Source organism: Lycorma delicatula, chromosome 7 (assembly GCF_047948215.1).
Source record: "Lycorma delicatula isolate Av1 chromosome 7, ASM4794821v1, whole genome shotgun sequence".
NCBI classification, from domain to species: domain Eukaryota; kingdom Metazoa; phylum Arthropoda; class Insecta; order Hemiptera; family Fulgoridae; genus Lycorma; species Lycorma delicatula.
Window position 1 is genome coordinate 117,692,642 of NC_134461.1, and position 22,633 is coordinate 117,715,274.

General features: G+C 29.1%; 1 protein-coding gene across 1 annotated transcript in view; it reads right to left on the bottom strand.

Annotated features, from left to right (window-relative positions):
* Nucleotides 1-17,721: 17,721 nt before the first annotated feature.
* The window catches only part of LOC142328146 (uncharacterized), a 646,852-nt gene continuing 641,940 nt past the window's right edge, over nucleotides 17,722-22,633 (bottom strand). Inside the window, exons 11-13 of the mRNA XM_075371689.1 lie at nucleotides 21,099-21,350; nucleotides 19,269-19,461; nucleotides 17,722-18,356 (exon numbers count right to left, since the gene is read on the bottom strand). Of these exons, the coding sequence (XP_075227804.1) occupies nucleotides 18,248-18,356; nucleotides 19,269-19,461; nucleotides 21,099-21,350 (554 nt within the window). The 3' untranslated portion in view covers nucleotides 17,722-18,247. The remainder of the gene's footprint in view (nucleotides 18,357-19,268; nucleotides 19,462-21,098; nucleotides 21,351-22,633) is intronic.

Consider the following 22,633-nt stretch of genomic DNA (forward strand, 5'->3'; position numbering starts at 1 on the left):
TGCGGAGCCATAGTTTGCTTGGATAGGCCACGGTGATGATGCACAAGAACTCTCGAACCGGTTGAGTTTGAAGACACCCCCGAAGCTAAGAGTGCTTCATTGTGGCCCTGCCCCGGTGGGGAGTTAGTTGGGTGCAGGTATACATCCGCTCTTAACAACATCTAGCGGAACCTGTACTAGTCCTACTGCCCCATTTATGAGGCGTGCGTAAATGGCATTTCTCCGACACATAAATACAAAAAAAATACACACACACATAAATATATAGATAGATATAAAAGGCTATTCCTTTTACCCAGTATAAAATATTAGAGTTTCTGAAAAAATTGATTTCAGATACACAAATAAAGATATCTAGTAGATTTTGAAGAAAGGAAATTTTGGTTAGCAAAATGTATAAAATGAAATGTTTTAATTCAACATTCATATGTAACATTATGGAAGTAGAATCATGTTGTTGAGCAAATAAATTAAAAAAATAACTCAAAGTTGTATTGTTAGTATCATGAAATTTACAGGAAACAATTATGAGTTCATGAATGACACTAATTTTCTTTAAATGCATACATAAGATTTTAATAGCACAACAAGTTAACCTTGAAGTACAGTTGATTGAATAAAAGAGAAATAATAAAAGAGAAATTCACATTTAATATGTGAAAAAGTTATAAAAGTATATTCCTATCTCACATGGGGGAAGTAGCCGAATCTCTACAGAGATGCAGATATAGCATATATTACGATTCAACAGATGGTAATCGAGAAACTGCAGCAGTCATATTGAAGGCAGTGAGGCGAGTGCTGGGAAAGTCGGCATCTCTGATATTTATCCTTCCGGAGGCATTCTTGGAACAGCGGTCAAAAAGATTCTGACTTACCTGTTCAGGAAGAATGTCGAGCCAGTATCAGTGGTTCTCCCAAAACCTGAACGCTCCAGATTGTAATCGGCTTCAGCTAATAGGTCAACCTCTCCAGTCGAAGACAGACGCACTGTTGTAATTGGCGCCCAGGGTAAGACAGACATAGATTTGCTACGTATGATGAAGACATCGGTTACTAGAGAAGAGGCGGGTGAAGTGATCTTCATAAGGCAAAAAAATAAGGCATTAAAATTAAAGGCAAACAAAGTGCGGAACAATTTACCGCTACACTTATGGGCCGAGCTCCGAGTTTACATGAGAACTTGTGGTGATCGCCTGGCTGTAGTCCATATTAAAAGACATCAATGTTGATACTACGGAAAAGGAGGTGTGCGACGCGATAGTTTATATTACGAAGAATTCAGAATATCGTCGGTTAGGCTGGCGTATGGCGATACATGCAACGTTAAGAGTTATTACTTCGCATCGGGTGGCGCTCATACTGGTTGTTGACGAATCAGAGTTGGGTGGGTCCATTGTTGGGCCTACATTAAAGAAGATAGAGGCAGATGTTATAGATGTTGGCGCTCTGGCCACAGAAGCATCGTGTGTCAGGGACCCAACAGGACCGAATTATGTTGTAATTTTGGAGGACCCGGACATAAGATACGAGAATGCAGAAAAGCATATGAAGTGCTTGGACTGTGTAAGCACACATCATTGCACCAGAAGCTTGACGTGTGAACAATACAAAAATGATTAAGGTTATGTTCTCAAATGCCAATCGTAGTTCCCTCTCTCACAAATTAGTGGGAAAGCTGATGAGAAATATAAGTGCGGGTGTATTAGTAACAACTGAGCTGAATATATACTTCGCGGCAAGAAATGACTGGTATAAGGATGAGTCGGGGGTCATCGCCATACACAATGTCAGTGGCAGGTTGAGGTGGCAACTACTCCATCGAGGACAAGGGATAATAGCTGTGGAGTTGGCGGAAAAGAATTTGGCTCATTGTATAGTGTACGAGGAAAACCAACAGTAAAAATATATGTGTTCTGTAGACACTGGGAAGTGCCACCAGTAGTAGCAGTTAGAAATTTACATTCATTCACTGTCTTCCTTTGAAATGCCGTAAATATCTTCCATATCTAAAAAAAAAATGATTGATGAAATTCACTCTTTTGTAATAATGAACTTCATACATCTCATTAGGTAATTTTTCCACAATTCTTGTAACATAAAACAATCTTCTTATTTTTTTCCCTATGATTTTTATTAAAACAGAGTCCTCATTTTCAATTTCCAAATCAAGGCTTCTCTCAAATATTACATCTTCTAATTAGTCTCTTTCATTCATTTCAATTAAATTATCTAAATTGTCATCATTCATGCCCTCTGGTAGATTGACAATTCTTTCAGGATCATCAGAATCTTTATTATCCATAATCAGTTTTTTTTTTGAGGATTTCTTCAAAACTCTCTTTTCATCTTTTTTTTTGCTTTCTTTGCTTTTGACTTCACAATTTCTTTTCTTTTTTTCTGAGCTAGCTGTCAATATTCTCATCTTGCCTTTTTTTCTTTCTTTATTACTTTTTCTTGGTGGAGCCTTCGGGAAAGGCCGAGTCACTTCTGGAGATACTACAATAATTCCTTGAGATTTTTAATTATTATTAACAGTTGCAGGCATTTTGTAATTCAGAGTGACGTCTTGCTGTAGAGTACAAGGCCCTGCTGCATTCGGTCGAGCTCCTGTCCATATTTGTCAAGTAGTCATGTGTTTCTCACCAAAAATCAAGAAAGCGAATCGTTCAATAGTCATTATTGACGAATGGTTGACTAAGCAGGGTTCGAGTTTATCTCACCGCAAAACTAAACAGTAGTTTTGGCTGGACAGAGGCGGCTAGAGCCTATGCGTTTCGAGATGAAGGGGCACTCCATAGTTCTGGACATTGAATTTAAATGTGTGGAAAAAGGCCATGAGTTCGAAGAGAAAAGTACGCACATTGGAGGGTTTACAGAGATGTATGGCTCTGAGAGTGTGCTCCGCGTACAAGACTGTCTCGACTGAGGTAGTCTTTGTTATAGCAGGAACGTCACCAGTTGAATTGCTTGCTAAAATTAGGTGCTCAACCTATTCAGGTGTGGTTGAGTTAGTCAACCAGAAGCGAGGCGTATGACATTTAGTTAGAGCAATAACAGGTCCGTTGGAATGAAGCGTCCACCGGTGCATGGATCAGACACTTAATTAAAGAGGTGAAGCCGTGGGTCCTGAGGGAATTTGGTGAGTTGGGATTCAATTTCCCATCTGGTCACCTGTATTATTAGGATTAAGGAGTCAGAGGCGAGGACAGAATATCCTGAGAAAGTCCTAGGTATTCCAGCTTCTAGGAATTGGACCGGTGAGCGAGGGGAGACTGACAGCCTCCTGCGGAGCCATAGTTTGCTTGGATAGGCCACGGTGATGATGCACAAGAACTCTCGAACCGGTTGAGTTTGAAGACACCCCCGAAGCTAAGAGTGCTTCATTGTGGCCCTGCCCCGGTGGGGAGTTAGTTGGGTGCAGGTATACATCCGCTCTTAACAACATCTAGCGGAACCTGTACTAGTCCTACTGCCCCATTTATGAGGCGTGCGTAAATGGCATTTCTCCGACACATAAATACAAAAAAAATACACACACACATAAATATATAGATAGATATAAAAGGCTATTCCTTTTACCCAGTATAAAATATTAGAGTTTCTGAAAAAATTGATTTCAGATACACAAATAAAGATATCTAGTAGATTTTGAAGAAAGGAAATTTTGGTTAGCAAAATGTATAAAATGAAATGTTTTAATTCAACATTCATATGTAACATTATGGAAGTAGAATCATGTTGTTGAGCAAATAAATTAAAAAAATAACTCAAAGTTGTATTGTTAGTATCATGAAATTTACAGGAAACAATTATGAGTTCATGAATGACACTAATTTTCTTTAAATGCATACATAAGATTTTAATAGCACAACAAGTTAACCTTGAAGTACAGTTGATTGAATAAAAGAGAAATAATAAAAGAGAAATTCACATTTAATATGTGAAAAAGTTATAAAAGTATATTCCTATCTCTCATGGGGGAAGTAGCCGAATCTCTACAGAGATGCAGATATAGCATATATTACGATTCAACAGATGGTAATCGAGAAACTGCAGCAGTCATATTGAAGGCAGTGAGGCGAGTGCTGGGAAAGTCGGCATCTCTGATATTTATCCTTCCGGAGGCATTCTTGGAACAGCGGTCAAAAAGATTCTGACTTACCTGTTCAGGAAGAATGTCGAGCCAGTATCAGTGGTTCTCCCAAAACCTGAACGCTCCAGATTGTAATCGGCTTCAGCTAATAGGTCAACCTCTCCAGTCGAAGACAGACGCACTGTTGTAATTGGCGCCCAGGGTAAGACAGACATAGATTTGCTACGTATGATGAAGACATCGGTTACTAGAGAAGAGGCGGGTGAAGTGATCTTCAAAAGGCAAAAAAATAAGGCATTAAAATTAAAGGCAAACAAAGTGCGGAACAATTTACCGCTACACTTAGGGGCCGAGCTCCGAGTTTACATGAGAACTTGTGGTGATCGCCTGGCTGTAGTCCATATTAAAAGACATCAATGTTGATACTACGGAAAAGGAGGTGTGCGACGCGATAGTTTATATTACGAAGAATTCAGAATATCGTCGGTTAGGCTGGCGTATGGCGATACATGCAACGTTAAGAGTTATTACTTCGCATCGGGTGGCGCTCATACTGGTTGTTGACGAATCAGAGTTGGGTGGGTCCATTGTTGGGCCTACATTAAAGAAGAAAGAGGCAGATGTTATAGATGTTGGCGCTCTGGCCACAGAAGCGTCGTGTGTCAGGGACCCAACAGGACCGAATTATGTTGTAATTTTGGAGGACCCGGACATAAGATACGAGAATGCAGAAAAGCATATGAAGTGCTTGGACTGTGTAAGCACACACCATTGCACCAGAAGCTCGATGTGTGAACAATACAAAAATGATTAAGGTTATGTTCTCAAATGCCAATCGTAGTTCCCTCTCTCACAAATTAGTGGGAAAGCTGATGAGAAATATAAGTGCGGATGTATTAGTAACAACTGAGCTGAATATATACTTCGCGGCAAGAAATGACTGGTATGAGGATGAGTTGGGGGTCATCGCCATACACAATGTCAGTGGCAGGTTGAGGTGGCAACTACTCCATCGAAGACAAGGGATAATAGCTGTGGAGTTGGCGGAAAAGAATTTGGCTCATTGTATAGTGTACGAGGAAAACCAACAGTAAAAATATATGTGTTCTGTAGACACTGGGAAGTGCCACCAGTAGTAGCAGTTAGAAATTTACATTCATTCTCTGTCTTCCTTTGAAATGCCGTAAATATCTTCCATATCTAAAAAAAAAATGATTGATGAAATTCACTCTTTTGTAATAATGAACTTCATACATCTCATTAGGTAATTTTTCCACAATTCTTGTAACATAAAACAATCTTCTTATTTTTTTCCCTATGATTTTTATTAAAACAGAGTCCTCATTTTCAATTTCCAAATCATGGCTTCTCTCAAATATTACATCTTCTAATTAGTCTCTTTCATTCATTTCAATTAAATTATCTAAATTGTCATCATTCATGCCCTCTGGTACATTGACAATTCTTTCAGGATCAGTATCTTTATTATCCATAATCAGGTTTTCTTTGAGGATTTCTTCAAAACTATCTTTTCATCTTTTTTTTTTGCTTTCTTTGCTTTTGACTTCACAATTTCTTTTCTTTTTTTCTGAGCTAGCTGTCAATATTCTCATCTTGCCTTTTTTTCTTTCTTTATTACTTTTTCTTGGTGGAGCCTTCGGGAAAGGCCGAGTCACTTCTGGAGATACTACAATAATTCCTTGAGATTTTTAATTATTGTTAACAGTTGCAGGCATTTTGTAATTCAGAGTGACGTCTTGCTGTAGAGTACTAGGCCCTGCTCCATTCGGTTGAGCTCCTGTCCACTACTGTTTCCTGCTCAAATAGGAGCACAATGCTGACTGACCAAAGCAACATCACTTTCCCCTGCCTTTTTAATGCAATCCTTTGAACAACATATTATTTGTTAGAGTAGAAAGTATCACAAATATCAATAGTCTTGAAACTTGGGTAACCTTTCTTTTTTATATCTTTAACTGGACTTCTAACTGCAGTTATCTCTTTAGAAAATTATAAAGATTTTACTAAAATCAATCTATTACTCTATTTCTCACTCTATTACTCTAGATTCTCTAGAGCAGTGACCCCCCTGATGAGATGGATGCGTTTGTTTTTTATTGATAAGTTTCTCCACACTTGAATCTATGTTAGAAACACAAAAAACAAATTGTTTTCAAGTGATAAAAAATGATTCCGAGTTTTAGTTTTTAGCATAATCATAGATGAAAAACCCTTTTCACAGAGGTAAAACCTGGTGAGAGGGATTAATATTTTCAATGTTTTTGTAACTAAATTTCCATATTCACTTCAATGAGCATTGTAGTAGTTAATGTTTTATAGGCAGACATTTCGATGAGCTGGTCGTGTAACTGAACTGGTAACTTAGCGGCTACAACATTTTCACTAAATAAATTCAGTATCCATCTCTTCGAGAAATCATTTTCATGTTCCGGGAAATACTCTACCAACTGAATTTTTAGCTCACGCAAATACATCTCATGCTATCCAAACTGAGGTGAATAACTTGTCTTCTTTATCAAAATTTTTCTCAATATAATCGGAAGTGAGTGGAAACTTGTCAACATTTTTGCTTTGAAGATGAATATTCCAAATATCAAGCATCTTAATGAAAGCATGAACTTTGTCTGTCATTAATAAAATGTTTTTATCATGTACTTGTAAATTCACATGCAAGTCGTTTAAATGTGAAAATACATCAACTAAGTCAGCCAACAGCAACATATACTCATTACTTGGTATAAACATTGAGAATAGCGTTTGTTTATCCAGGAAAAATATTATTAATTTTTCTTGCAATTCCAATAACCAGGTTAATCACTTTCCCCCACAATAACCATCTGACGTCTGTTTGGAAAAGAAGAAATTTTTTATTTCACCTATTTTATAGCATAGTTTAGCAAGCAACTATTCTGTAATGGTCGTCTTTTAATAAAATTAACCACTTTTACACCTTTACAAAGAATTTGTTTGAGATTTCTGGCATATTTTTTATGACAAGAATATGTCTGTGAAGGAAACAGTGTGTCTTTTCTGCCCTTGGTATACAATGAAATTCTTCCTGTTATTGCCATACATTTTCTTAGTGCATTACATTTGTCCAATCTATGTTATAGTTTTAAGTAGCTTCACAAAATACATTGTCCTGTTGTATGAACAGGTGCAAAAGACATTTGCAAAACAAACTACATGTTTTCTTTGATTGCCCTGTTTCTTTCACATTCATATCCCACGAAATGTAACAACTGAGAAATGTTAGCCACATCTGTTGATTCATCAAATAGAATACTAAAAATCTCATTTGAACTCACTTGCTTAATTATTTGATCATGAACATCGGTAGCCATGTCATTGATTCACCTTGATACTTTGTTGTTAGAAAGGTGAATATTTTCAATTTTTTGCTTCTTCCATGCCTATTAAAACACTTTCCATATCAATTGCAACAAACAAGATTAGGTTTTCTGTGATTGTATGGGGTTTGGACATCTTAGCTACTCTAAATGCTGTGAGATAAGATGCTTCAAGTGTACTTTTATTAATATGGCTTGATTTACAGTGGATGTTTAGTTTCTAAGTATCAAATTAATTTTGATGGCTTCATGCTTTCATTGGAGAGGATTTATAGCAAATAATGCACTGTGGCTTTCCATCCAATGAGGTAAAACCATAATTTAAATAACTCTCATAGTACAATCTGTCTTTTTACCAATTGATTTATTATTGATTTATTTTTACCAATTTATCCATTTTGCATAAGAATCTAATTGAAACAAAAAAAAAAAAACAATTACACCATTTGACCGCGCACACTGAAAAACTGAAACCTCAGTTGTCATTATTTTCAATGAAACTACACTTTTACAAACTTAAATAAAGGCACCAGATGCATGCTTCACATTCAAAACTAAACGTATGTTATGCAATCCCTTATGCCTCTTTTATATTGCTGAACATGTTATGTATGTTCAAACATATCTTATGCATGTTCTAACATGACTCTCGCAGCAAATATTATGCAAGCAGACCAAATTACAAGGGGCATGTAGACATCAAGTTGGAACCCATAAATTACTCTTGTTTGTACACTTCATACATGCATGTTCATATCTGTCGGTACCTACACATATCGGGGTATCACTGGGTTCTTTGTTCATACATCTTGGTTTTTAAAGATAACTGATCCGATCTCTTCTTCACAGTTTCCGGCAAGACCTTCAGTTCTTCAGAATGAGGGAATTTAAACAACCCTCTGTCAAGGTGGTTTGTTCAATAGTACTCATGGTCTTTTAATCCCTTCTGTAGTAAGCCTAGCCACCCCCAACACCAGGACCACTAATCCTAGAGGTCCAACTCTGTACTCCAATGGATCCAACATATGTCATGGCAGATAGCAAGCAGATGCACAATCTCTGCACCAACTCTAGGCCTCTACTCACCATAGCTTGATGACTCCCATGCTCCGTCATTTGGGCCCTTACTACAAGCTTGCCATTGTGGGGTACATATGGACAACAAAAGTGTCTGTTATACCTGCTATCACATTAATCTGCTGTTACATTGCCAGCTCAAAAGGTGATGATGCCAGCTCAAAAGGTGATGTGAGAAGTCCATTCTCACATGAGAACAATTCATCTGTGGATGAAGTCCAGTCCACTTGTTGACCTTAGCTGAATTGTAGGTTAGGATCATTCAAAACAATGACCAATTATTTGAAAAAAACTCAGAACCCTGGTGGCTATAAGTAATGTACCCTGTTAGGGTTATAAGTAATGTACATAAGTGCAGCCATTGCCACCCTCGACGTGGAACATAGGTGGTATGTTCCACATGGGAGTTATCTACCTCACAATCAGAGTTTGTTAAAACCAAAACTGTCTTTTTTTTTAGTAGAAATTTAAATAATATGTCAAAAAACTGTGCTTATTTAGGTGTATTGTTGTTTTTTTTAGATTATAAAGCCATTACATTTATTACAATAGCCGTAATAATCTAAAAAAGAGATGTAGTTAAACCCTGAGTGATGGCATGAATCAATTATATAATGAATGCCTTTGAACTGGTTAAGATTGTTTTAAATCTAGAACTGGTGAATTTTTAAATTTCAGTAACAAGATCACAATTCACAAATGTGTTACTATGGCTGACATTTATTTTAACTGTGAATTTTTAGACATTAGTTTATCTATATCATGTTGCATATCTCTTTAAAGAAGATGTAACCAAATTCTTAACATATTTCCCATAAAAAGGTGAGATTTTGCATATTTGTTATGTTGTTTAATTACACAATTCTTTTCTCATCATTATAAAAAAAAAAAAAAATAAGATGGGCATCAATTTGTAATTAATGGTAGAATAAAATACTTAATACTGTGCCATTATGTTTACTTTTATTATATTTTTTTCACCAGATAAGCTTAAAAGTTGTGTGCAAATTTACTGTAATTAAAAATACCAAGCCGTCACATGGTCAGAATTACTGGATAAAAGGTTGAAGTTCTACCTCTCTGACATGAGGTTGGTGGAAAACAATCATTTTTTTTTTAATTTTTAAATAAAAAATCATAGTGTTTCAGAGGAATTTTTTCAAAACGCAAGGATTTTCTTCTTTTGATATAATATATACTGTCTCAGTTTTTTCAAAATACAGGCGAAATTTAGTTATTGGAAGTCAGAAGGTTAAAGAAAAATGTATATAAAAAACCAAAAGAAATGAAATATATTTTAAAACTTCTTTATTATTTTTTTCATTTAAATTTACATATGTAAAAGTATCCAGTGAATATCTCCATACAGTTTAATAATAATCATAATAATAGTAATAATAATAATATAATAGTAATATTGTTATTATTACAAATATAACATTAAAATATCATTTATATAATATTACAGAAAAAAAAAAACAAAAAAGTGTATTCACTTAAATGCAAACCCTAATTACAATAAAAAATATTATTTACATCAAATTCACAAAATTCTTATCCGTGAAAAAATATCATCAATTCTTATTATAGTAATAAACTCTATTTCACATTTCACTACTTAAGGTACATACGTTCATTATCATCATCTCTTTAAAAATTAAAATAAACGATTTAATAATAAAAATCCTGGAGTCTCAGAATCAAAATATAAGAGTTCAAACAAAACAATCACTATAAAAAGAAAGATACAATGATCTGAAATAACTTCTAATTATTTTTTATCAGTGTTATAAAAATTCATTATTCTTTTTATAAAGAGAAAGGAATTTATTCAATCTATCAAATATTTAATCAGTTTAAAAATTATAAAGAAAAATTTAATGAAACATTTAAAAAAAATAAAATAATTCATCAGTTAAGAGAATAAAATCGCGTAATTACCCGTGACTAAAATTTATGAGGCACTGTACAATAATATATAAATACAAACTTTCTTTATTTTCATACAATAATAACAAAAAGGCGTTTTCTTTTTTTTTATTTATTTTATATTTACCCCTTCATTCTTGGTACAATATTAATAAAATAAAAAAAAATGGTAAGAACTGAAAAAAAGGAGAAAAATGAAAGTAACTGTACACAATTCTTATAAACTTACTCTAAATCAAAAGTTATTATAGGTAATATGAAGAATCTGAGCTCAAAAATTACTATTTAATAAAGATAAAAATGTAACAAATAAATTAAAAGAATCTACAGATCTCATATTTTATTTTTTTAAATTTATTCATTCTTGTTGACTGAAGAAGAAAAACTGTTAAAAGTGTATAAAAATTTAATAATATATGCCAATATATTTTCTAAATATTATATAAAACAAAAAAAAAATAAATTTACAAATTATTAAAAAATTTATATTCACTCATTTTGTGTAAATTAAATTATATTTCTGAAAATAAAATTCATAAATATATAAAAAGTAGGGGAGGGAGAAACAAATAGTGATGTGGAAGTGCAAACAAAAATAAATAAATATAACAGCTTAGTTCAAATAAATAACAATTATACATCATAATTTTAATAATTATTATTATAAAACTTCTTTTTTTTCAAAAATAATTTTAAAAATTTCAGGCAGTGTAATGATTTTTATTTTATCATAATTTTTTTTTATAATTTTACATCACTTTATAATTTATAAATATAATTACTTGAACTAAGCTGCCAAAAAAAGAGAAAAAAAAGAAACTTATAATACTGAATGGACTGCTTAATTAAATAAATTATAATAATAACAATAGTAATAATAATTAAAAGAACAATACACCTTTAAAAATAATAAATAATAATAATAAAATTAATCCTTAATTCTGGAATGGTAAGTAAACTAAATAAGAAAAATTACACAAATAATAAAAAAAAAAATATATAAATTAAATTTATTTAAATCTAATGGTATTAAGGTGATATATTAAAATCAAAAAAATTCTTGGGTTAAAAAGGGGGAAATAAATTAAAAAAAAAAAAAAAAATGTAATCATTGTACTCAAACAAACTTAAAATTTATTTTAACTTTTATATTACAATGAGTATAATTACAAAGAAATTACACTATATATAAATATATTTCTTTTTTTTATAACACGTGCACTTCACTCTAATGTAAAATAAATCAAAAAATTGAACTAATTTACAATGCCACCATATAAGCAAATGATATTCAAATATTGATCTATCAATATAAAAACTAATAGTAACAATTTTTTAAAAAATTTCATTAATAATGTAAAACTGAATTAAAATTTTTACTTTTTTTCAGTTGTGTGTTTGACATTTCTATTATTACAATTATTGAATAATTACCGAACAAAAAATATATCACACATTATAAATTTTACATACATTAAATTTTATAACCTCTCACTAACCATTACTGGGCATTCAAATTTAAAAAATAAATTATTCTTATTTTACTTTTAAAAAAAATTCAATCTAATTTTTCTATTAATTAAAGTATACGCGTACACATTTATTTTATAATTTAATAACATTATATATAAATCTGATTTATATTTTATTAATAAAACAATTAAGTCTGTAATTATTTTAATTATATCAAAATATGAAATTACAATATATACGTAAAAAAGAAACATCAAACACAAGTTTTTAATAATATTTAGAATTTTATTATGCACAAAATTTCTAAAAAGCTATGATTATTCAAAGATTTATTAAAAAAAATTAAATTAAAAAAAATATTGCTGTAATATTAAGCAGTTTTTCATCAGTTAAAAATGTTATTATCGTAAATATTTTTTAAAAACATTATTATCATTATTATTACAAACATGTAGTAGTATCATAATACATAATAAAAACACTATCATAATCTATTCTTGTATATAATCATTTCTATTAAAAATTTAATAATTATTTATTTTTAATATAGAAAACCTGTCACAGTGTTTTTTTAATACACATACCAATTCAGTCTCTGTTTTCAGTCCAAACAATTTTTTTGAAAAAAATACAAAACGAAACTTCAAGGCCATTCAAATTTTTTTTTTAATAACTTATTATTATGTTTTAATAAATAAAATCTTACACGTAACAGACATGTATGTATTATGTACTATAATGAAATACGACATTAATTAGATAAATTTAATCATTTAAATTATTATTTTTAATAATAAACAGCAAACATTTAATTTGGCAGTTAAAGTTGCAAATAACTGAGTTTATTCCGATATATAAGTTGAATTATATATCTTATTTATACAATTACATTTAAAATACGTTATTTATATATATTATATATATTTGCACAAGAGTTAATCAAAAAGTATGTGAATTGACATAGACCGTGTTGTTATAGCAACAATTGAACGCTTAACTATCCTGCAAGCCTAAACATGCATTATAATATTTATGTTATTAAAAGTAAGATGTAACAGAAGACAAAAAAAGATCTCACTTCTATAAAAAACAAAATGTTTGTTATTTTTTTTGTAAGAAAATTTCAGTAATATTGAAAACATTAGAAAAATACGCTTAAAATATAGAAAAAAATGACTTGAAGAAGATAAAAATATAGTTCACTGACAATCTGGAAGAAAAACCAAGCAAGGATTTCAAAAAAAAAAATGGATGAAGGAACTGATGATATTCAAAAAAAGGTGAATTATCTAATATTAGAAAAGGAAAATAAGAGAAAATCAATTAACATAAAAAAAATTATATAAATGTTCAAAATCAGAATGTAATAGATAGGAATGATATCTGCTTTTGAGAAACAAGATAATTTCACAATGAAAATAATAATACAACCTGGTCAAATTAGCAAAACAGTATAGAATTTGGGAAAGCAGTCTGCTATTTTAATCAACAGATATAAAAAAGTAAATACTACACAAGGTGTTTGAATGTTTATGAAAACCAAGTATCCTAAAAAAAGCTTGGCTTGGGCTTTATTTTTTAAATAACTGAAAGTATGTTACACACACACACACACACACACACATAATGGTGTGTATATGTGTGTGTGTATATATATATATATTACTTGTTGAATCCATCATGTGTAATGATGAATCAACATATGAACCACCATACGCCATTTTAACTGTTTGATGAACTCCAAAGCTACCAAGTTAATATATATATTCATACATAATTTGTATGAAATTATTTGTAACAAATCATTTTCATTGAAATCTAATTTAAAAGAAAAGTATAAAAATAATGAATGAAAACTGATTAAAACTTTTCACGTATATAAAACCCTAAATTCCAGAAAAATGAAAGGCATATATATTAATTTTATGTAGAAACCTTCTAATCTCATTTCAGTATTAGACTATGAGAACAAATAACGAATATGTCATGAAAGTGAATTATATTAAAAATTGAATTCTCTGCATACTGGAAAACTGTTGATGTAAGAGATAATAATATAAAACTTATATACATCAGTAGGGGAATCATGGTACAAGATATTCCTCTGTATTTTTTTTAATTTTTTTTTTATAAAACATCTAAAATAAACAAATTTATAATAATTATACAATAAAAGTTAAAAGCGAATATATTAAACCACAATACACCATTTTAACTGTTTGATGGAGTAACAGAAACAATAAAAGTCTACTTAAGAGTAAAACTTTCTGCAAAAAATAATATTAAGAATCTCCAAATATTATATAACTGTATATAATATATATTCTTAATACTATTTTTTGCAGGTGGTTTTATTCTTAAGTAGACTTTTATTGTTTCTGTTAAAGCATTGACACTGCTGTTATCTCCAAATGTATATTAGATATTCATATATATATATATATTCATATTCATATATTCTAAATATGAATATATATTCACTTGGTAGCTTTGTAGTACATCAAACAGTTAAAATGGCATATGGTGGTTCATATGTTGATTCATCATTCATCATTACACATGATGAATTCAACAAGTAATATATATATATATATACCCTTTTGAAACAAAATGTTAGTCAACACATTTGTACATATATTGGTATAAGTACCAAGAAAAAATAACTAATAAGAATTAACAAGGGCAGGATGACATTAGTACCATGTTATGTATTTTTTTAGAATACATGATAAAAAAACTAAAAAGAAAAATGGAATCAAATGAGTTAGCTAATTATAACTCTCAAATGAATATTGAAATGAAAACTGTAGAAGATTGAGCTAATATTCATTGAGCAAAACATAAAGCATGCTTATTGATGTCGAATGTTGCGTAACAAAATAAAAATTATTATTTGTATTACTGTACAAATAATCATTCTAAGCCAATCCACATATTTATGGATTAATTCCTTGTATAAAATATTAATATAATAATTGAGTGCATATTACAATAACAGAGAAAACACATCGATACATAAAATCTTATTTTTTCAATGTTAATTAATTATTACATAATAATTAAGAATAATAATAATTTTCAACATTATTTCTTATCTATAAAAATACTATTTATCATATTTTAGAAAATACAATAAAATTTAAATACCGGCATATAAAAAAACCTGACATAGTAATTGGCTAGTTAACAACAACAATAATTAATAACTTACAATAATATTTAGAGTGTCCAATTTAAATCTTAAAAAATAACTATTTTTATATTAAATGTTTTTAAGCATTTGTTACACAAATATAATTTTTTAGTTAGCGACACGAATCAAACCTGGCTCTTCTACTTTATTAAACTGTTGTTCTTTCAATCCGACTGCTGAGCTTATTGAAAAAAAAAAAAAAATGCGTTGACAGGAATAGAAAAATCTTTCTTTCATTAACACTACAAAAAAATCATTTTTTAGTCTAGAAATGACGAAAGAATACGGTATTATTTCACACCTTCAAATACAGATGGCACTGAATTCATAAATTATACAAAGAACTAAGGATGATGAATTTTTTTACTGAAAAAATAAATAATTTGAAACACTCATTAATGATAGATATATTTGAACATCTATCGTCCGTAAAAGAATGACTTAAAAAACTGATACAAAGGTGTCTTTAAATGTATCCTATACAAATATATTAAAATGCTGTTGTTTATATTAAGATAAAAAATGAACAAATATTTAAAACGTTTTCAAACCCCCTTTACTGCAAAATATTCTGTAAAAGATACTTTTAATATAAAATATTATTTAAAACATTTATCATAGTATCCTTTTATACTATGTAACTATATAATATTATGTACATTCTAATGTAATAGTTTTTATTTTACGATTTAAAATATAAAATATTACACAATAAATATACAAAAAAAAAAAGAAATCAAATTGCGTTCTCAGAAGGATTATACTTACAGATAGAGATATAAAATAATCAAAATAAATAATTTAAAAAATATAACATTTATTTAAGCACGATTAGAAATATTAAATTATGTTATGAAAATTAACTTTTTGGACACCCTATATTATATATTTCAAAATATATTTAATAATAAAAAATTTCTTTTATTTAAAGTTATTATAATAATAAAGTGCTTGAACATCAACATCGAACATTAAAATATGAAAATTTTAACACGATAATTTCTGTAAAATAACATATTAATTAATTTTATTTAATTAAATATGATGAAAAATCCCTTGATACAGTTTGTACTATAAAATTAATGAAGATATTATTTATTGACATTTATTATACATATTATTAATATAATATTCTTTTTAATTTTATAATAATTAACAATAACATTGGGAAATATTATCGGTATCAAAGAAGCACTACATGTTTCAAAGAAAAAAAAGATGAAGGAATTACACTAATTAAATATAATTACCGTGGTAAAAACTGAAAAATAAGATTAACGCAAAGTCCCAAAAGAAAAAAGTAAAACAAAACACATTATAACATAAATTAAGATAAAGTAGCAAATTAATTATAATTATAACAGGACATAATTATTCATGGTCCAAACAAATAATAATTACAATAAAAATAACAAATAGTCTCTTGAACACAAATCTTAAAAAGAAATAAATAAATTATACACAATAATATATATATATATATATGTATATATATATATATTAAACATTCTTTGTTACATAAAATTACGACACATTTACATAAAAGTCATGAGTGAGCTCCATAACTATTTACATCCGGCTAGTTCCCGAAGGGATGGAGCAAAATTAAAATAAGGTTCTTTTATTAAAAGGGGAGAGAGATAAAAAAGGAAGAAAGGGAATAGGCGGGATTCAAATATTATTTTTGGGCAGTGTTCAGCCGGTAATAATCTCCAACAAATTATATCTTTGCACGTCGATCGATCCGTGTGCATTATATTGCAAAAAAATATTTATAGTAGAGTCCTGAGATCAATCCAAATGTCTGGTATATACTTAACACAGCTCTAATTATTAAAGAAAATAAAACATAATAATAAATTTACAATAAAAGTGCAATTCATCAGCAATGAATTCATTTAAGAGAAAACCACAGCTTTTCTATTTCATAAAAAAAAAAAAACTACAGTTCTCAAATAAAACATTATAGTAACTCTCATTTCATTTTAAATTTACACACATACATACAAATATAATACTTTTATAGCATTTCTGCAAAATATAAATACTCTAAAAAATAATACATACAAAATTTACATAATTTATTTTGCAGAAAATATATAAAAAAATTATTTATGACATAATATTTATACATACACGATAACATTAATAATTTATTCAACAATTAATTTCTTTTTTTATTTATTTTCATTTGTTAAAGAAGTTTTAAAAACATTTACATTTTCAGAGAAAAAAATTACTGATAAATTTATTTTCGATTAAACAGAAAAAAAATTAAATGAATTAAGAGTTACATTATTCACAGTCTTTTATAACAATTCACCACATAATAAAACAATGATATAATATTTATATTTTTTAACTGCTCTGGGAATTACTGTAGTAGTAATAAAATCAAATAAGAATTTTTACATAGTAAAATAATGATATTTATATAAATTATAAACCTATTATATTTATATTATATATATATATATTTATATTTATATAGAATTAGTTAGAAAAATAACTCACTTTTATTTCACATTAGATAGAATTTTTTTTCTTCTATTTATATTAATGTTAATAATTTCTTTGAATGAATTCGTTGACAAAAGACACTTATTTTTTTCTTTCTCTTTGAATAAAACTAATATATCAGTTGGTGGTGAGGATAATAAACCCTCTCTTTTTCTAATATAGATATATTTATATATTCTATAATTTAAAAATAAATTAATAATTTATACATTTTACTTTCTTTTAAAATGTTCAATTCTGTTGATAACTCGCTTAGTTTGGTGTTGTTTATATTAACGTTCAGATATAAACAATCTTAAACAATATATATATTTTTTTATATTTATATAATAACCTTACGCTAGCACAATTTTGAGCAAGAAAAATATATTAATTTTATTTATGTAATAAATTAATTTAGCCTCAATGAAACCGATATTTTTTTTTTTGATTCGGATCGTCAGAGGATGAGAGGGCTTTCATGACCGTGATCGTGGCACCCAGATGATAATGTAACCGGCCTGATAACTAATTACCGAGTTATACTCAGATTTATTAGGCGGTTGAGATGACAGAAGCACGTTGTTCTGTCGTCTCGGTCACACATGGTCATGCACCGGTACAGTCAATTTCGACTATATCTTTGGGAACATCCACAAACTGGTAAACAAGTCGTTGGCCATCTACTTTTGCCAGAATACCACGTTGGTAGTAATACCTGTAAAAAGAAAAATCTAATATTAGAAGTACAATAATAATAATAATACTCAAAATATGCTTAATATGAATATAATTATTATCCAAATTAATAATAACTTTTTAGGGATTTTTTAAAAGTTACAACATATTGTCATGATGTTTTTCCCTACAGGGTCTCCATGTCATAATAAATTACCAAAATATTTTATTTATCTATATATTCATTACATATTGATCTCAATTTTATTACATATTTAACAGTTTTTTTTTATGAATATGTTATCCTTTGGTAATTAATTTTCCTAAACATATGTTTTTTTTTTTTAAAAACACAATACTTTTTTTTTGTAAAGTTAAATATGCTAAACATGGAACAACCAATAGTTTTAAGACTATACCACTTACAAGAATAAAAATATCCCATGCCAGTATCAAGAAGAAAAGCAAAAAACAATGTGGTTTTCCATTCCCTTATTCTGATAAGTTGATTTGTAACGTACATTAATCACCATACCAAATCTACTGAAATGCATTAGATACATAAATATTTTTACTCTCTTCTTTATATGAATGGACTATATGTTAGGTTTTATAAGCATCAAAGATATAAGGAAGACTAAAGCAGATGATAAAGAGTAACAAAATTAATGTAAAGATTTATGCTGCCTCAACTCAGCATAAAAATAGCTTATTACTCGTACATATATTTATTTGAACAAATTTGTTATTCATATACTACCAACAAAGGCAAATAGCAATGAAGGTTGTGTACATTGCAAAGGAAGGTACATCAACTAACATAATTATTCAATCTCAACCATATTTATTACGATAAAAACCAGAAACTATGAGATTACAAAACTCTTGAACTTCCTGACAACACAGTTACTAATAATTAATCAACTTAGACAACAGAAGAAAAACAACTCACCTGAGTGCCCTTCCCATTGTTTCATAATTCATATCTGGTTTGTTTTTATGTAAACCCCATAATCTTGATACTGCTTTAGAATCTACTAATTTGAAGACTCCTTTCTCTCTGTTTGTCCATTTAATATAACGTGGACAATATTCTCGGTTTTGTAATAATTTTAATAAAAATTCCCACAAGTACGTTGTTGAACCTGAAAAAAAGAAATAACATTCTTAATTCATTTCCTAATTTAATTTACAATTTTGAAAAAAAAATTATTTAAATCTAAGGTTTAATGTAAAAGGGCAATAAAAAATGTTTACGAGCAAAGCAAACATATAATAAATTAAAAACCAATATAGAACCTTTGAGGTTTTTCATGTAAAAACGTAATAATTTATTAATACTTTAATTTCAATAGTTAATAGATATTTAAATAAAACATTTGATGATTACATTTATGTAATAACATAAGCATAATTATACAGAGCATTTGGAAAGTTGCTGTGACCTGGAATTATGGAAGTGTAAGACGAAACCTTTTTAATTATTACTTTATATTTTTATTTCATTATTTTATAGAAATGGATATTACACTAACTGGAATAGTTTACAAAAGGTATTGAAAATGATCTCATCCAACATCAATACAGCATTGTACACGTTTCAATTTGTATTCAAACACTTTAACCAGGTGATTGTACTGGAATGTCATATGTATGCCGTTACTGTGGAGTTCATCAATCGTGCGTGGTCTGTTGTGATGCATGGCTTATTTCATTACCCCCCCATAAAAAGCAATCTGGGGAAATAAGATCGAGCAATTGTGTAAGTCACAAACCCCTTCAAATGATTCGCTCACCAAAGACATTTCATAAAAATGTCATTAAACCTGTTTGTTAGCTGTGTGTGCTGTGGTGCCATCTTTTGGAACCAAATATGACTGATTTCTTCTTCTGTTAATCTTAATTAACTAATGAAGTTTGTTAAAACAACACAATAATGATCACTATTAATTGTGTTTTCAAATAAGATTGACCCACAACGCATGTTCAACTCGCTGGGATCTATTTATTTGGGGTATTTCATAATACAGCTCAAAGTTTAACACAAATCACTGCATTATTTACTTTTTTTAATTTCTAACATATTTTCAAATTAAAGAAAAAAATAATGAGAAATGTTTATTATTATTACTTTTTTATTTATGAAAATCAATGTGAATGCAAAACAATTAGACGTCATATCAGAAAATAAATAACGATTGATAAAACTTTACAAAGAATAAAAACATATAAATAAAATATATATAATATTCAATTTAAAATACTCAAAAATTGTGTAACTACGCCTGAATAACATAATAATAATCATTTTAATGTTCAACAGACCTAAACAAAAATGAGATTATTTATTTCAAAATTTAAAAATATTCAATTCCAACTTACTTTCAAGTGTTTAAAATAAATAATGTGAATAATAATTAATATAATATCGTTCACACATTAAATTATTTAAAAATTGTATTAACTTTTTTTTATGCCATTGACTATTTTTATTTAAAACAAGATTTTTCAAGAGTTCTCTCATTCATAGATATAGAAAAATGTCAGGTACTAAACAATAACTAATCATTTCCTCTTAGTAGGGATAAAATGCAAATAATTTCGGAATGATATAAACATTATTAAAATTCATTCTAGAAATAAAGTGATGATTACAAATATCTTGGATTAAAGTGCAGTTGGAATGCAATGGGGGGAAACAAATTAAGTTAAATGAATCGTCAAAAGTTATAAAAAATTAACTTTGTAACAAGCGATAAGAAATTTTTAACATAAAACTTACCTTCTCTGCTCTTCCTTTTAGCACCAGTACCAGGGATAGGATCCCCGACTCTAATTCGTTTCAATTTCTTCTGTTTTCGTTGGAAACCCAATTCAAGGAGGTAGAAGTCATCAGCAGAAGAAGATGCAGCAGCTTGTATTACAGGTGTTGGTACTCCAGAAGAAATACGAGGTGGTGATGGAGCCGGGAAGTATCCATTAACGCCTGACATCGGTGGAGGACCCATATAATTACCATAACCATCTGGTGGTACTGTAACAAATCAAAATAAATTTTTTTGTTTAATTAATCGGTAACGTAGACATTTTTGTCTTTTTTGATTGGTTTGATTGGACTGTAAAAATATAGCCGCTTGTGATTTCCTGTAACACGGACCTACATTTCAATAGATACTGATACTGTTACTAAACTATCAAGGGAGTCATTAAATATGCATACATACATAAGTATTTCTTCTTCTACTAAGAAACAACTACATTATGAAGGTTTGCAATCTTGCCAAATACCTCCACTTTTGCAACAGCACTCTAAATAAAATATTGTAACTTCTGTGTTTTTACTTCATTCATAATTTCTTGTTCTTTCCTATCCTTCTCAGAACCTATATGTTAGCGACCATCTTCCTTTGGCATTCTTAAAATTAAAAGTCTTTGGTATATTCTCATTTCAAAAGTGTATATTATTAAGAAGAAGAAATAAATTAACATTAAAATTCTTCTAATATAAAATTCAGACCTTTTTCTGAAAGGATTTAACCATTTAAAAGTCAAGAGCCTATCTAGATATGTAAATTTAAAAAAAATAATGTAAATTTAATTTCTAAAGACAATACACAGAAGTGTTTCTAAAATGTTCTTTTAAAACAATTATAGAGCCTCAAATGTATAGTACATTTGATGACTGCAACCATTTTGAAGTTTAGGAAGCCCCTTTAGTAGGATTTTATCCACTTATTTCAACTGTTTTGGTTGTTTCAAATAATATATTATAAATTTAATTTCTAAAGACAATACACAGAAGTGTTTCTAAAATGTTCTTTTAAAACAATTATAGAGCCTCAAATGTATAGTACATTTGATGACTGCAACCATTTTGAAGTTTAGGAAGCCCCTTTAGTAGGATTTTATCCACTTATTTCAACTGTTTTGGTTGTTTCAAATAATATATTATTTTTAAAAAATCCGCCACGAAATCCGCTTATACATTCTAATTAATATTTCTGTATATATTGTATATCCTGCTTGTATAAGATAATTTACGAAGGTCAAATTATAATGTATACATAACACTTATAGTTAATCTTTATGTTCTTTGCACATAGATGCATGAATGTGAATCTGATCTTAGTGCAAAATAATTTTTTGCAGTTGCTGCATTTTAATTTGTACCTACATTGTTAATTTATCAGTCTGTGTTGCATGATCTTTGTACTCATATTTTTGTACATTGGATTTTCTTTTAGCATCATCTTCTAAAACCTTAATAGCTTGATTAATTTTCATAAAATGAATGTCAAAATTCTTAAAAAAACACCG